This window comes from Microtus pennsylvanicus, chromosome 1 (assembly GCF_037038515.1).
Source record: "Microtus pennsylvanicus isolate mMicPen1 chromosome 1, mMicPen1.hap1, whole genome shotgun sequence".
NCBI lineage: Eukaryota > Metazoa > Chordata > Mammalia > Rodentia > Cricetidae > Microtus > Microtus pennsylvanicus.
This window is the reverse complement of record NC_134579.1, coordinates 94,403,082-94,417,500: the sequence shown is the minus strand read 5'-3', so window position 1 is coordinate 94,417,500 and position 14,419 is coordinate 94,403,082. Positions and strand designations below refer to the sequence as shown.

The 14,419-nt window shown below is 49.0% G+C and overlaps 1 protein-coding gene across 1 annotated transcript in view; it reads left to right on the top strand.

Moving 5' to 3' along the window:
* Positions 1-14,419, top strand: part of Sdk1 (sidekick cell adhesion molecule 1) — a 959,866-nt gene that overhangs the window by 787,698 nt on the left and 157,749 nt on the right. The window contains exons 18-20 of the mRNA XM_075974284.1: positions 6,076-6,191; positions 9,182-9,374; positions 11,793-11,891. Coding sequence (XP_075830399.1) covers positions 6,076-6,191; positions 9,182-9,374; positions 11,793-11,891 — 408 coding nt within the window. The remainder of the gene's footprint in view (positions 1-6,075; positions 6,192-9,181; positions 9,375-11,792; positions 11,892-14,419) is intronic.

The following is a 14,419-nucleotide window of genomic DNA, read 5'->3' as shown; positions in this document are numbered from 1 at the left end:
CCAGGACTCCTGGGAGGGTGCTGCCCATGCTGAGGTGGGGTCTTCCCCTGGCATTTAACACAGTCTAGGAACTCTCTCACAGACATGCCTGGAGGCACCTGTCCCAGGTGATGGCAGATCTTGCCCACCGGATAATCAATAGTAACTGTTGCCCCAACGGTGAGCCCCTTTGTCCCCCATTCACCAGTGGCCTTGGGGTTGGCAGGAGACCGAAACTGCCATGCACACTGCACCCAGCCTGTGTGGGCTTCAGTTCTGACTCATCTCACAGAAGACCCTTGGGCCACCATTCCTGCATGTTGTCACCTTGTCCGTGACACAGTGATCTTCTCTAGAAGCTTGATGGTGATAGGTTTGCACTGAAGCCCGTGGTCCACCCTGAGTTAGTTTTCATGTAGGTGTGAGGTGCATCTAGAAGTTCTCTTTATATTTTGATAGGACTGTCCAGTTTTTGCAGAATTATGTGTGCTGTTCAGAACACCAGTTGGTACCTACCTGTGTGACTCATTTCTGGATTCTTCTCTGTGGTGTTGACATTGTTTACATTGTATTCATTTCCCAGTGTCACCTGTTCTAGTTACTATAGATTCGTGCCTCTTTAACTATGTAGAGTTTATCTAGATTTTTTTTCTTAAAAATCAGTTTAGCTATTCTAGTTCCTTCAGTTTCTCCTGTAAATTGGAAATCACCTTTTTGGTTTTTGAAGAGTGTCTGGCTATGCATTTGATGGACTCATGTTAACTTGTTTGGAGAACGATTCTCTTACCTGCCTGATCTTGGAGTCCATCAATATTCTCCCGGGCTGTTTATTTAGAGTTGGTGTTTAAGTGGTTTTTGTAACTTTCAGATTATACATCTAACACATTGTCAGGTTTGTATTTATAGTTCCATTGCTACTTTAAATGGGACTGTGTGTGTGTGTGTGTGTGTGTGTGTGTGTGTGTGTGTGTGTGTGTGTGTGTTTAGGAGTCACATGTATGTGCGCACATGCGTAGAGGTCAACCTTAGGTATCAGTCCTCAACACGCAGTCTACTGTGTATTTGTGAGCTAGTTTGTCTAGGCTGGCTGGCTACAGCTCCTCCCACCCTCTTAAAGTGGGTTTAGCGACCTTAACCCAGGCTCTCCTGCTTTACACAGTTGTCTCCCAGCTCCCTAAATGGACCCAATCTTTAAATTTCAGTTTCCAATTCCTTATTGCTTGTGTTTAGAAACAGAGCTTTGGCCTTGCAGCCCGCAATCTTCGCAGCCTCTCTTGGTCCTAGGAGCCTTCCTGGAGTCGACGTGGATTTTCCATGTAGATGGTCACATTGCCTATAGGTAGAAAGCACCCCCCTGTCGGTTTGCCTCCTCCCTTTTTCTCAGCTTCACCAGTCCAGACTTGCAGAATAAAAAAGCCACTCGGGAAGTCTTCCATCCTCCCTCGGCCCTGATCTCAGGGCAGCATCTCAGGCGCTCATCTCTAGTGAGATCATAGCCGCAGGTGCGCTAGAGATGCCCTTTATCAAGTTCGCCGAGCTCTCTTAAATTCCTTCTTGACTGAGCGGTGTTTTGTATTATTATCATCATGATTAGATCTTAAAATGTATCCAGTGCTTTTCCTAGCCCTATTAAGACTGGGTTTTCTTTATTAAGCTGATTTGGCGCTCTGCCATGATTGATGGTCAAATATGAGGCCACTCTTCTGTTTATGATATAAACCCCACCAGACAAGGGTACGTTATAACTGTGGTGTGTTGCTGAATTTGATCTTTCAGTGTTTTCTTATTTGCGGTCTGAACTTGGATTCATGAGGGGTAATTGTCTTTTCTTGTCTGTAATGTTATTTATTTATTTATTTGGGTGTCTGAGTAATGGTTTAAAATTGCTTCATTATTCCTCAAATGCCTGGTGGGATTCTCTGGTGAAACACCAACACACCTGCCCTTGTTCCTGTGTGGGAAGCATCCTGTTTCTCCACCTGCAGCTCCTCTAAGTCACCTTTAGCTGTCATAGCAAATTTTCCTAGCCCAGTTGTGCATGGGCCATCCCTCCCTCACCACCCTCTTTTCCCCTCCCCTGCCTCATTCTCTCTCCTCTCCTCCCCTCTCCTCCACTTTCTTTCCCACCCCTTCCTCCCTCTTCCCTCTTCTCTCTTTTCATCTCCCTTCCCCTTCTCCTCTTCCTTCTCCTCCCCTACTTCCCTCCCTTTGTCTCAATGAACAGCCCTGCTTTTCCTTGTATTTGATACTATGTGACCCCCAGATCTGTTCAGGTCTCTGTGGGCTTTAGAGAAGCCACAATTCTATTGTTTGCCAGGCTTTCCTTTTTCTCAGTCATTCTGATATTCCCCAATACGGTCTACATCCAGGCACAGCTGGCCTTGGGACTATTTTTAATCCATGTGGTCCACGTGGTACTGAAAGGGAACTTGGGCAGTTTCCTTGTGATGTGTGGGGGAAGGACTTGGGGAGGCCATGGTCATGGGGGATGGCAGGAAGAACTTGGGGAGGCCATGGCCATGGTGATAGCAGAAAGGACTTGAGGATGCCATGGTCATGGGGGATGGCAGGAAGGACTTGGGGAGGCCATGGTCATGGGGGATGGCAGGAAGGACTTGGGGAGGCCATGGTCATGGGGAATGGCAGAAAGGACTTGGGGAGGCCATGGTTATGGGGGATGGCAGTTGGAAAGAAAATACGGACCTGAAGAGTCAATTGAGAGAACTGATGGATTCTAGATTCTTCCATCTCTGCATAAAATGAGACGATGGAGAAGAGCTGTGGAGATGAAGGTGTGTGTGTGTGTGTGTGTGTGTGTGTGTGTGTGTGTTTGGGACGGGTTATCTAACCCAGGCTACCATGTAGCTGAGGATGACCCTCCTGCCCTTCTTTCCCAGAGTTGAGATTACAGCCCTGTGCCACCTCATCTGGCTAACGTGGCTTCATGTGTACCAGGCCGTGTTCTACCCAGTGAGAAACAGCCCCAGCTCTATGCTGCCACTTGTAACAGAACCATGTCCTCACCCCGTACTTCGTAACAGGAGATACTTATGTGTTTTCCTTTACCTGGAACCTAAGGATCCTTTTGGCTTCAGAGCCTCACTGTGCAAACAAACTCCTAAAGAACCAGGGTGTCCTCTCTGCCATGAGAAGACTAACGGTCAGGCAAGTTGGGTCATCCCTGCTTTGAGGGACACTAGCATTATGTCCCTGAAAGCACCAGCCTTTCCCAGGAAGTTTTCCCATCTTTGTGACCATCGTATGTAAGAGCAGCCTCTGTGTCGGGAATTTGTGTCCCTGTGCAAGGGGGCCCATCCACCTTCTCAGTCCACACCACTTTCTACGCGTGCCCTGCCTGGGCTCCTTTGTAACTCCATCTTCCCCAGGCAGGAGTGCCATTCCTCAGGCCCATCTTCCTCCCAAGGTCTACCTTTCTTCCAAAAGATACCCTAAAAAGCTTCTAGAATGTGTCACTCAGTTTTGTTGTTGCTAACTTTCTGACAGAATGTAACATACAGACATCTGACAGAAACACCGAAGGTGCTGGGGAAATGGTGCTGGAGAGATGGTGCCTCAGCTTCATGCCCCTGCCACCAAGCCCGACAGTCCCAGAGCCCACAGGATAGGAGACCTGACTCCCACAGGGTGTCCTCTGACCTCCACATAATCACGGAGGTACTCACATGGCTCTTCCCAATTAAATACATGCCACTTTAAAATTTAAAAAAATATTCAAAGGATGGGGCTGGAGAGATGGCTCAGAGGTTAAGAGCATCGCCTGCTCTTCCAAAGGTCCTGATTCAATTCCCAGCAACCACATGGTGGCTTACAACCATCTGTAATGAGGTCTTGTGCCCTCTTCTGGCTTTCAGGCATACATGCAGACAGAATATTGCATTGTATGCATAATAAATAAATATTAAAAAAATATTCAAAGGAGGAAAGCTTTATATAGGCTGAGAGGTTATGGTCCATGGTTGGTTGGCACAGTTGTTTCTGACTGACGAGGCAGGGCATCATGGGGGAAGGGTATGGTGGGGAACGGCCGCTCACCTCTCAGAGGGACCACACTTATAGCCGCAGACTGCCTTTGTCCCACAACAGGGCAGGCACCCTCCCCTTGAGTAACCCCTAGGTTCCTGGAAACACATTCACAGACACAGGTGGAGTGTGCTTTCCCAGTCTCCGAGGTGCTTCTTAACTTCTCAGTCCAATCAAGGTGGTAGCCCAAAGCCGTATGTGCGTCTGCCCTGCTCAGCATTCCAGGAACGTCCTCCAGGGCAGGTGCCCCAGGAGGGCATCCCTGGACTCAGGAGGTGTTCTGTGAAGGTAAGAAAGAAACAAGCAAAGCAGAAGATTTTTCTTTTATTTAAGATTTTAATATAATTACATCATTCCCCTTTCCCTTCCTCTCTCCAAACCCTGACATATGTTCCTTGTTGCTCTCTTTCAAATGTATGCCCCCCCTTTGTAAAATCCAATTGTTATTACATACCTATATGCTTGTTCATATTTATCCCTAAATACATAGATACACCCTGCTCGGTGTGTGTGTTACTTGTAGGTGTGTTTTGGGGCTAACCATTTGGTGTAATAACTGACACTGTCTTTCCCGGGAAACACTTTTTCTCACAGTCTTTACATTCCTTAGTTGCCTATAGTGTTGTGTGTATGAATGAACAGTACTACGCATAGGAGGAGCGTGATGGTTTTGAACCTGCACACAAGCCAGTGAGCAGTGTTCCTCTGTGGTTTTTGTCTCCAGTCCCTACCTGAGATACTTCCCTTCATGATAAACTGTGACTTGGAAGTCAATCCTCTGAGTTTCCTGGGCAGCTGAGAGGGTGACTCATTTTGTAAAAAGATCTGAGTGTGACCCCCAAAACCCACTTTTAAACAATCCAGACATGGAGGCACAGTTATAATACCAGTGTGGGGAAGCAGAAAGTTAGGTCCGTGGGGCTCACTGGCCAGTTTATTCTAATCAGCAAGTTGCAGGTCTCCTTAAGAAATCCTCTCTGGAAACTCGCATCAAAAACAAACAAAACAAAAAGCAATAGAAGGGACTGTAGCTACGGCTTAGTGGTTTGTAACACTCTTCTTGCAGAAGACCCAGATTCAGTTCCCAGCTTAGAACCATCCATAAGTCCAGTTCTAGTGAATCCAGCACCCACTCTGACCTCCACGAACACCAGGCACACACATGGCACACAGATGTACATGCAGGCAAAACACCCATACACATAAAGATAAATAAATCTCTAAAAAGATAACATGGACAGGGCCAGAGGAACAACACCTGGGGCTGGCCTCTGGCCTCCATGGACATGTGCACCTGCACACATATGTGAAGCTACATACAAACCCACATTTTACACACAGAGAGAATTCTAGTCCCCTTTCTGTCACTATGATGATGTCACACCATGACGTCACTAAAGCTCCTTAGACTAGGAGAGCGTTTACATGGCTTTGCTTCCAGGTCACAGTCTGTCACTGAAGGAAGTCATTCAGGGCAGGGGCTGGGAGCGAAAACCCCAGAACACTGCTCCCTAGCTCACACTCAGCTGGCTTTCTTATGAAACCCAGGCTCACTTGCGTAAATGGCATTGCCCACAGTGGACTGGGCCATCCGACATCAGTCACCAGTTTCCCCCAGACTAATCTTTCCAGGTTGTGTCAAGTGAGCACTAAATGCTACCTGGAAAGGGGAAGGAGAGCTTGGAACATAATAGCGAGCAGAAAGTCCTTCTAGATGAAACCTTGCCTTGACTGTAATCATTTGAGGTGGCAATCGGGGCAATTGAGGAAACAATAAAGGTTTAGTGTGTTGTTCATCTCAGATGTGTGGGAAAGGCCCGTCTGTGGGATGAAACAGTGATCTGGTACGGTTTCCCACCTCTGCCTTAAGAAAGAAACTCTCCCACAGAAAATGAGAAATGGCCCAATTCTCCTTTGTTACAGGAGTGTTAGCGTGGGAGACATTCACCTCCCTTCCCATCTGCCCTTGAGTCCTAGACTAAGGTTTCCTTTTTGTCTCTTCTCCCCATGGTGCCTTCCGCCTTTTGTGCTGTCTTCCACCTCCACGGGGAACAGTGCCTACTGCACCCCCACAGAACGTGCAGGCTGAAGCAGTGAATTCCACCACCGTGCATTTCCTGTGGAACCCGCCACCCCAGCAGTTCATCAATGGCATCAACCAGGGATACAAGGTACCTGGCCTGGTTTGGGGACCTCTAGTTGGCACTCATGGGCAGTATTGATCACATCAGACATTGGGTTTTACCCTTCCTATGTCATTGAAAACCCAGGGCAGCAAATTCAGAGTAAGGAAACCTTGGTGTAGTGATGAGGCGAGCAGGCCTGCTTTTCATCCCGCCCAGCTCCTGCACGGCTAGCTTAGCCCCGGAAATAATAACACGAAAACTGTATTCTTTTAAACACTGCCTGGCCCATGAGTTATAGCCTCTTATTGGCTAATTCTCACATCTTGATTAACCCATTTCTAATAATCTGTATAGCACCACGAGCTGGTGGCTTACCGGGAAAGATTCTAGCTTACATCTGTCTCGGGTCGAAGAATCATGGCGACTGCCTCATTGCCTTCTTCCCAGAATTCTGTTCTGTCTTCCCCACCTACCTCTGTTCTGACCTATCAGGCCAAGCAGTTTTCTTTATTAATTAACCAATGAAAGCAACACATAGAAAGAAGACCCACCTACATCACCTTGGTGGGGCCACCATCTGTCAGAAGACTGATCAGCTATCCCAGGCCAGAAATTTGAATGAACAGTTGCTAAGAGGGAACAGGAGAAAAGGCTATAGTTGGATTAATGGACTTCAGGGAAAGCTGGGAGATGGCTCAGTCAGTTAAGGGCTTGCTAATCAAGCATAAAGACTTGTGGTCCCTCAGAACCCATAAAACTAAAAGATCCATGCATGGCATAGCACACCTTTGAGCCCAACACTGGGAAAGCAGAGGCAGGAGATCCCTGGGGCTTCCTGGCCAGCCAGCCTAGTGGAATGAGTAAGCACCAGGTTCAGTGAGAGACCTTGCCTCAAAAACTAAGATGGGGAGTTACTGAGGAAGACACTCAATGTCAGCCTCTGGCCTCTGCTTGCGTGGACACCCATAGGCACACATATACATGCACACTGGCATACATACGTGCACACACTCATCTCATGCACATACACACAGTCATCTATGGGAGATGACTGGAGTCAGCCTTATCCAACCATTTCTTCCTAGAAGGGGATTCTCCGGGCAGAATGCAGAGTCAAGGGCAGAGATATGGGAGAGGGAGGTTCCCACCCAGGGTTCATGGGGGGGGGGGGAGGCTCCGATCCAGCAAAGAGACCATTTTGTTCTCTGCCTTGAGGACAGTTCTGTTCAAAGACGGGAGAACAGAGAACGTGGGCTGGGGTACACTGCCCGAACTGAATTAATGAACAGGCTCTGTTGCCAGGTAAGACGGACTTGGGTGCACATTCCAAAAGCATAGTTTCTTTCCTTTACATCAGCTTCTCTTGGTTGGACGTGGGAGCCTGACTTCACTGTACAAAAGTGGGTTCACTAACCCCTTATCAGGAGATTTAGGGAGCCCTTCAGAGAGAGGTGAGTCGCTAATGCACTCAGCTTCAAAGGGTGTCTTTTCCACTTGGTTCATTTTTCTCTTCCCTTTGGGTTCAGCTCCCTCAAACGCTTGTTTGTCTGTGATGAGGGCAGGCCCAGCTAGGCCCATTCGGTGCCTCGGCTCTTCCTCGGGAGTATCTAAGGCAGATGCTTTTTTTGAAGGGAAATTGAACTGATCAGGGCAAAACTCCCTCACTCTCGACTCTCCTGCCAGGTCTGAGTGACAAGAACACTGCGCGTGTCTGGTGGCTGGTTTGTCAGTTTGATCTGCACAGATGTGTTCTGTGTCCTGCTGCCCGCTGGCTTTCAGAACCAATCAGTTCTGGAGATGCATGGTGTCAAGAGACTACACATACACAGCATTGCCAAATCATGCAAGTGGCTTTTCATGGAATGTCCACATGTACACACACACACACACATGCACACGTATGCATGCATGCACGCACACGCGCGCACACACACACATGCAGCCATATATTATATTTCTTTTTTTTTTTTTTGTAAGACAGTTTTGTGAGGACCAGGCTGGCCTTAAGCTCACTGTGTGGCAGAATATGACCTTAAACTTCCCATTTTCCAGTTCCTACCTCCTTAGTCCTGGGATGACAAGCATGTGCCGCCAGGTTGGAGTCATGTGGCACTGAGTTAGAACCCAGGGTCTTCTGCTTGCTAACCAAGCTCTCTACCATCCCTAGCCCCTGTATATGCCCTTTATTTAAAATTCTAACCTAGCTCCTAAAATCCAGCCCAGGAAACTAGTATAACAAATCATTAAGATTGTTCCTATTGAATCATTTTGAGCCAGTATAGATAGACTTCTATCTGGAGAATATTTGTGTTTATCTTCTTATGCTAATTAGTTATTAATATATGATATCATCTTTACCCCTCATTATTAAAAAGAAATCCATGCTCAGAAGTACCCTAAGGGAAGATGGAAGTTCAAGGGAGTGTCCATTACTGTAACAAGAGTTAAGCAGTCATTTATTTCATCTATACAAGCATAAATATACATGTGTAAATATACAACAATATACGAGACACATTTTAAACTCAATTTTTCTGTGGTGGGATTATCAGAAACAATAGGATATATAGCCAGGCCTTACATACTCAGCTACTTGTGAGACTGATGCTGGAGAACCACAAGTTCAAGACCAGCCAGGCAAACTTACTAAAACTCTGTAAAGTGGACAGGGATATAACTTGTCTAAAATACACCCCAGTGAGTATAGCTCAGTGGTAGAGCCCCTGCCTAGAATGCCCCAGTGAGGGGCTGGGGTGTGGCTCAGTGGTAGAGTCCCTGCCTAGAATCCCCCAGTGAGGGGCTGGGGGTGTTGATCTGGGTAGAGTGCTTGCCTAATATATATATATAAAACTCTGGGGTTTATCCCCAAATATGAGAAAGAGAAAAATGATGTGGGATTTCTAGACGTATTGAACTGTGACTATGCTTTCTCTAAAGACATACTAATTTTACTAATTGTAACCTTTACTTTGAATAGACAGTTAAGTGAAGAAATGCATTTTAAAGTGGTCCTTTCTTTTGCCCTTCCCTCCCAGCTTCTGGCATGGCCGGCAGATGCCCCTGAGACTGTCACTGTGGTCACTATTGCTCCCGACTTCCATGGAATCCACCATGGCTACATAACGAACTTGAAGAAGTTCACAGCGTACTTCACATCAGTCCTGTGTTTTACCACGCCAGGGGATGGGCCTCCCAGCACGCCTCAGCTTGTGTGGACCCATGAGGACAGTGAGTATCCCTCTCCTATGTTGAAGACTAGCCTCCCAGGGCCCATTGTCAAAGGTCATCAGGTCACTTCCTGGAATGAGTCATGGGGAAGAAGGCACAGAAGGCAACAAAATTACTTAATACATTTATATATTAGTTTGAGAGTTTGAGACTCATGGTCTCTATATGGTGTGTGTGTGTCTGTGTGTGTGTGTGAAGTCCAGTATCTTTCTCAATCACTTCACCTTATATTTTGAAACAGGTTCTCTTAATGAACCTGAAGCTACTCAATAGTCTGGGCTGGCTGAGCAGGGAGCCCTGGGATTCACCTGTCTCCTCCACAGAGATGGGATGATAAATGTACCACAGGACACCCAGCTTTTTAAAAGTGGGTCTGGAACTCAGATCCTGGGCCTGGGGTTAAAGCCGTTACCAAGCAAGCCTGAGGACCTGACTGGGGATAACCAGACCCACCTAAGGGCTTGGTGAGCCTTGAGGCTGACTGTGGTTCCAGCCTCAGAAGGCAACCACGGGAGATAGCCAGATCAAACAACTAGTAAGACTAGCCACATGGGAAAGTTCTGGGTTTGATTGACAGGCCTGACTCAGTGAATAAGTTAGAAGAGCCTTAATGACTCCTAACATCAACTCTGGGTCTCTACAAGCACACGTACACAAACACACCACACACACTCACACTGTGCACAAGTATGATATCCCCATCCATGCAAACACGCGTAGAGCCACACACATCTGTGAAATAAGAAAACCAAAACCAAACATAATAAAATAGAAAAGGAACTCGGATCCTCAGCTGAGACGTCTCCCCTGCTCCTAAACCGCCGTTTTAAGTAGGCAGGGGCCCTATTTGTCCTGTTTAGAAGGATGTAGCGCCCTCGTGAAGGTGGCATTGACTCTGAGGGTGCAGCTTGTCTGGGCTCAGGCCCTGGGTCACAGGCATAAGCTTCGCCAGCTGTAAGTCTTCTCCGGAGCCCAGAGAATCCGCTGGGGGAGGGTCGCAGTAAAGGGGAAAAGAATATAAATTGAAACCTAGATATTAGCAGAGTTGGAGGACAGCGCATTCGGGCAAGAATCCAGGAAGCCGAAACACTGGGAATATAAAAGGAGCAGAAAGCTGTCTCTGCTACTACATCGATCGCAGAACAAGCTGCTTCACAAAACCCGTCAGAACGTCTTTCTGGAAGCTTGTGTGGGGGAGGGGGATGACACGGCCCTGACAGCCATCCTATTTTCCCGTCTTCTACCGGGAGAAGTGGCATTTGTCAGTGTTTCTGCCCCTCGGTGAAGGCTCCGTGGCTCTCACCCCCCTGAGGGCAGCTTCTGAGGCTGCACCTGTTTTAAAATTCATTAGCTGTGGTCCAGGGCTTTGTCATGGTCCCAGGAGGGAGCCAAGTACTGGCTGCTGCTTTTGTGGCAAGGCTGATTGGAGCTTGGGACTGTCCCCTCCTGCAGGCCAAGTAAGACCCTGACTTCACCGGGGAACCCTCAGTGAGACTGTTCCCAGCAGGTTTGCAAGGGAACCCACGGGAAGGTACCTTCCTCAGCTAGCGCAGGTCCTCCACTAAGAGGACTGTGGGAAGTGGGTTGACTTCTCCAGACATCTTCTCTTCCTCTTAGGTAGGACGCGATGGTGCAGGCCTTTTGCTGGCACTTTCTCTTACTCCTGAAAAAAATCCTCTGGGAGAGAAGTATTCAGAAACTAGACCTGTAGGTCAGGTGAACAGGCATGACCCCTGGCCCTAGGCTCCATTTCTGGCTTCCAAAACGTCAATGGGTGCAATAAAAGCCAGACTCCTGGCTCCTATCACTGGAAGATTCTATTTAAATACTCTTGCAAAGCCAAGCCCCTCTCCAGAGGATTCTAGGCAGGGGCTCTACCACTGAGCCACACCCCAGCCTCTCACTGGGGGATTCTAGGCAAGGGCTCTACCACTGAGCCACACCCCAGCCTCTCACTGGGGCATGCTAGGCAGGGGCTCTACCACTGAGCCACACCCCAGCCCCTCCCTGGGGGATTCTAGGCAGGTGCTCTACCACTGAGCCACACCCCAGCCTCTCACTGGGGGATTCTAGGCAGGGGCTCTACCACTGAGCCACGCCCCAGCCCCTCACTGGGGGATTCTAGGAAGGTGCTCTACCACTGAGCCACGCCCCAGCCCCTCACTGGGGGATTCTAGGCAGAGGCTCTCTCACTGGGGGACTCTAGGCAGGGGAGCTGGCAAAGTAACATACTCAAGACCAGGAGCACAGCTCAGCATCCGGCCCCTAGTCCGGGCTGCATGCCTCCCGGTGTTTGTTCCACACAGGCTTCTGCTGGCTGTCTCACTCCTTCCCTTCTGGAGTCAAAGCTGACCACATGGGTTCGATCAAAGAACGGCAGGCTCGGTGTTAACAGGTATCTTTGTTTTTAATTGGTAGAACCGGGAGCTGTGGGGCACCTGAGCTTCACAGAGATTCTGGACACCTCTCTCAAGGTCAGCTGGCAGGAGCCCCTGGAGAAAAACGGCATCATTATGGGTAAGCAGTCTTTTCGTCTGGAAAGGAAATCGGCAAGTGTGCCCTAACAAGAAGGGGTGGCCCCCATGTCAAACAAAGCTACTGAGAGTGGCCCCAGGCCTCCTGGGAGTAACTGATGGGTCTTTCTGGATGTAGGGTGGCCACTATCCTGAGGCAGGGGATGGGGGGTTGGGGTGGGGTTGTGAGTAGGAGGTGTGGCTTATCTCCTTGTGAAGACCACAGATTCAGAGCTGGGAGTTAATCTTTGCTTCGGATGCTGCAGAAGTCTCTTTGGACAACCAGAATCAGGTTTTGGGTTTTTTGGTATCTTTCCTCATGTATTTAGCTCAGTTCTCATAGCAGTGTAGAATTGTATTGATATTCTGGCCATGTTACAGGCAAGAAACTGAGGCCCGGGAGAACAGCAGGCACACCTACTGTGCGCAGATCAGTGTCTAATGTCCTCCCGGCAGGGCAGTGACTATAGCACTGACATCTCTGCCCTCCACCTTCTGTCACCAGTTGCAAGGCCAGGACAAGGCCCCAATCGATCTCCTGGCTCCAAATCCCAGATCCTGCCCTGACCCCGCCACATCTTGAGAACTTAAGGTCATGGAAGTGCTGTGGGGATGAAGAGTCTCGGGCTCAAAGGGGTCCTAGGCCCCCTGGATCTCCATGAGTCACACTCAGGATAAACCGTGCATGGCTGGCCCTTCACAGTAAACCCCTTGATGGCAGGGACCTTGGGGAGCAGCTCACCTTCACAAGACTCTTAATATTTGACTCGTTCCTTTGTGTGGCACCATGGCTTGAAGCTAGGCAGTGAGTAATTAATTCCCTGAATCCCCAAAAGCTGATGAAGGAAATTCGTGTTCTTCCACTGAGCTATGTCTGAGAAGTGCAGACATGGCGTGGTGAGGTAAGATAGGCGAGGTGTCCTGTGACTGCCATCAGGCTGTGCTGTGCCCCTCCCCCCTCAGTGTCCTGGATGGGAGTAGCAGCCTCTCTGAACACGCCCCGATGCCAGGCTCCTCAGCACCTCCAGTACTCTGTGACTACTCACGTCCTCTACCCCAGCTGGGCAGCAGGGACTGGGGGTGCGGGTCCCCATGATCACCCGGCTCAGAAGTGGCCTCTGGTAGCCACTTGCCCATCTCTGTCTCATCCCATGCTGGGAGTAAGGTACAAACTGTACTTCTGTTCTCCCTGGAAGTCCCCCACACACACATACACACCCTCAGCCCTCATCGAGTTTCCCAAAGCCCAAGGCCAAAGAAATACCCAGCCGTGCTGTGCGTTAAGTCCAAATGGCTTCAGTCTGTGTGCACTGAAAATGTAAAAACAACACATTTAATAATAACACATATGTGGCTGGGGAGAGATGACTCAGTCGGTCAGGACATGAGTTCGGTTCCCGGAACCTGTGTCGGAAAGTCAGGTGTGGTAATATATGTACTTGTAACATTGTTTGGGGCAACAGACAGGTGGATCCCCAGGGCTTTCTGGCCAGCTAGCCTGGTGCAGTTGCCTAGATGAAGGCTATCACGAGAGCTTTCTCCATGTAACGCTCTCGGTTGTCTGCTGGCCGCCGCATGCGTACAGATGTATGCACATCTGCATACGTTAACATATACAAAGATGAAGAAAAGCATGTGTGCGGTGTGCTCTGGCCACCTCCTGGCTAGCACCCAGCTGCTCAGTCCATGGATTCCCTTTGGATTCAGCCCCTCTCTTCCTCCCCTAAGCGTTTGTTCATGTTGCCTGTCTTTTTGTAGTCCCGGCCCTACCCAGATCTCCACTGTGCTTAGATAATATGTATCCAAACTGGCTTCTGAGGTGGGGGTAGGGCAAGGAATATCCCAGACTGTCTCTGGAGCAGGGCCACTGCCCCTGAGAGCTCTCAGCAGTGACCCTGGCAAGCAGCTCAGAGACTATTCAGGATGGGTTATCCTGTGATGAGCTGTGTGGGAGAGCCCCTCACCATGGTTCTCGGAACCTTAGAGCTAGCCCCGCTCAGAGCCTAACTGCTGAGTAGCATGCAGACAACTGTCCACCTGACTCTGCCTGGACTGCACAGTGTCCACCCTGCTGGACCAGGGCTGACTGCTGTGGGGGTGAGGTATCAAAGCCCAGGCCTCTTGTGGCTGGCTTCCCAGTACAAGACAGCAGAGACAGCATGTAAATAAGACTGTTTCCCCAAGCTTGGGGCAGACAGGGACTGGGACAGGAAGGCAGCAGAGACCTGATGTAGGTTAGTATATCTTTATGTCACACAGAAGGCAGAAACAAATGGTAGCAGAGAGATGATGGTACATCTGTTTAATAGGAGCTCTGAGTGTGCGTAAGTGAGTGTGTACACGTGAGAACATGTTTGCCTGTGTGCAGGTGAACGCGCACATTGTATGTGGAGGTCAGACGACTCCTCGGTTGTCTTTCCTCAGGCACAATCCACTTTGTTATTTAAAACAGGGTCTCTCGTTGGCCTGGAACTCAGCAAGCAGGCTGAGTGATAGGATTACTGAGAGATAGCACACCTTTTACAAGGAACT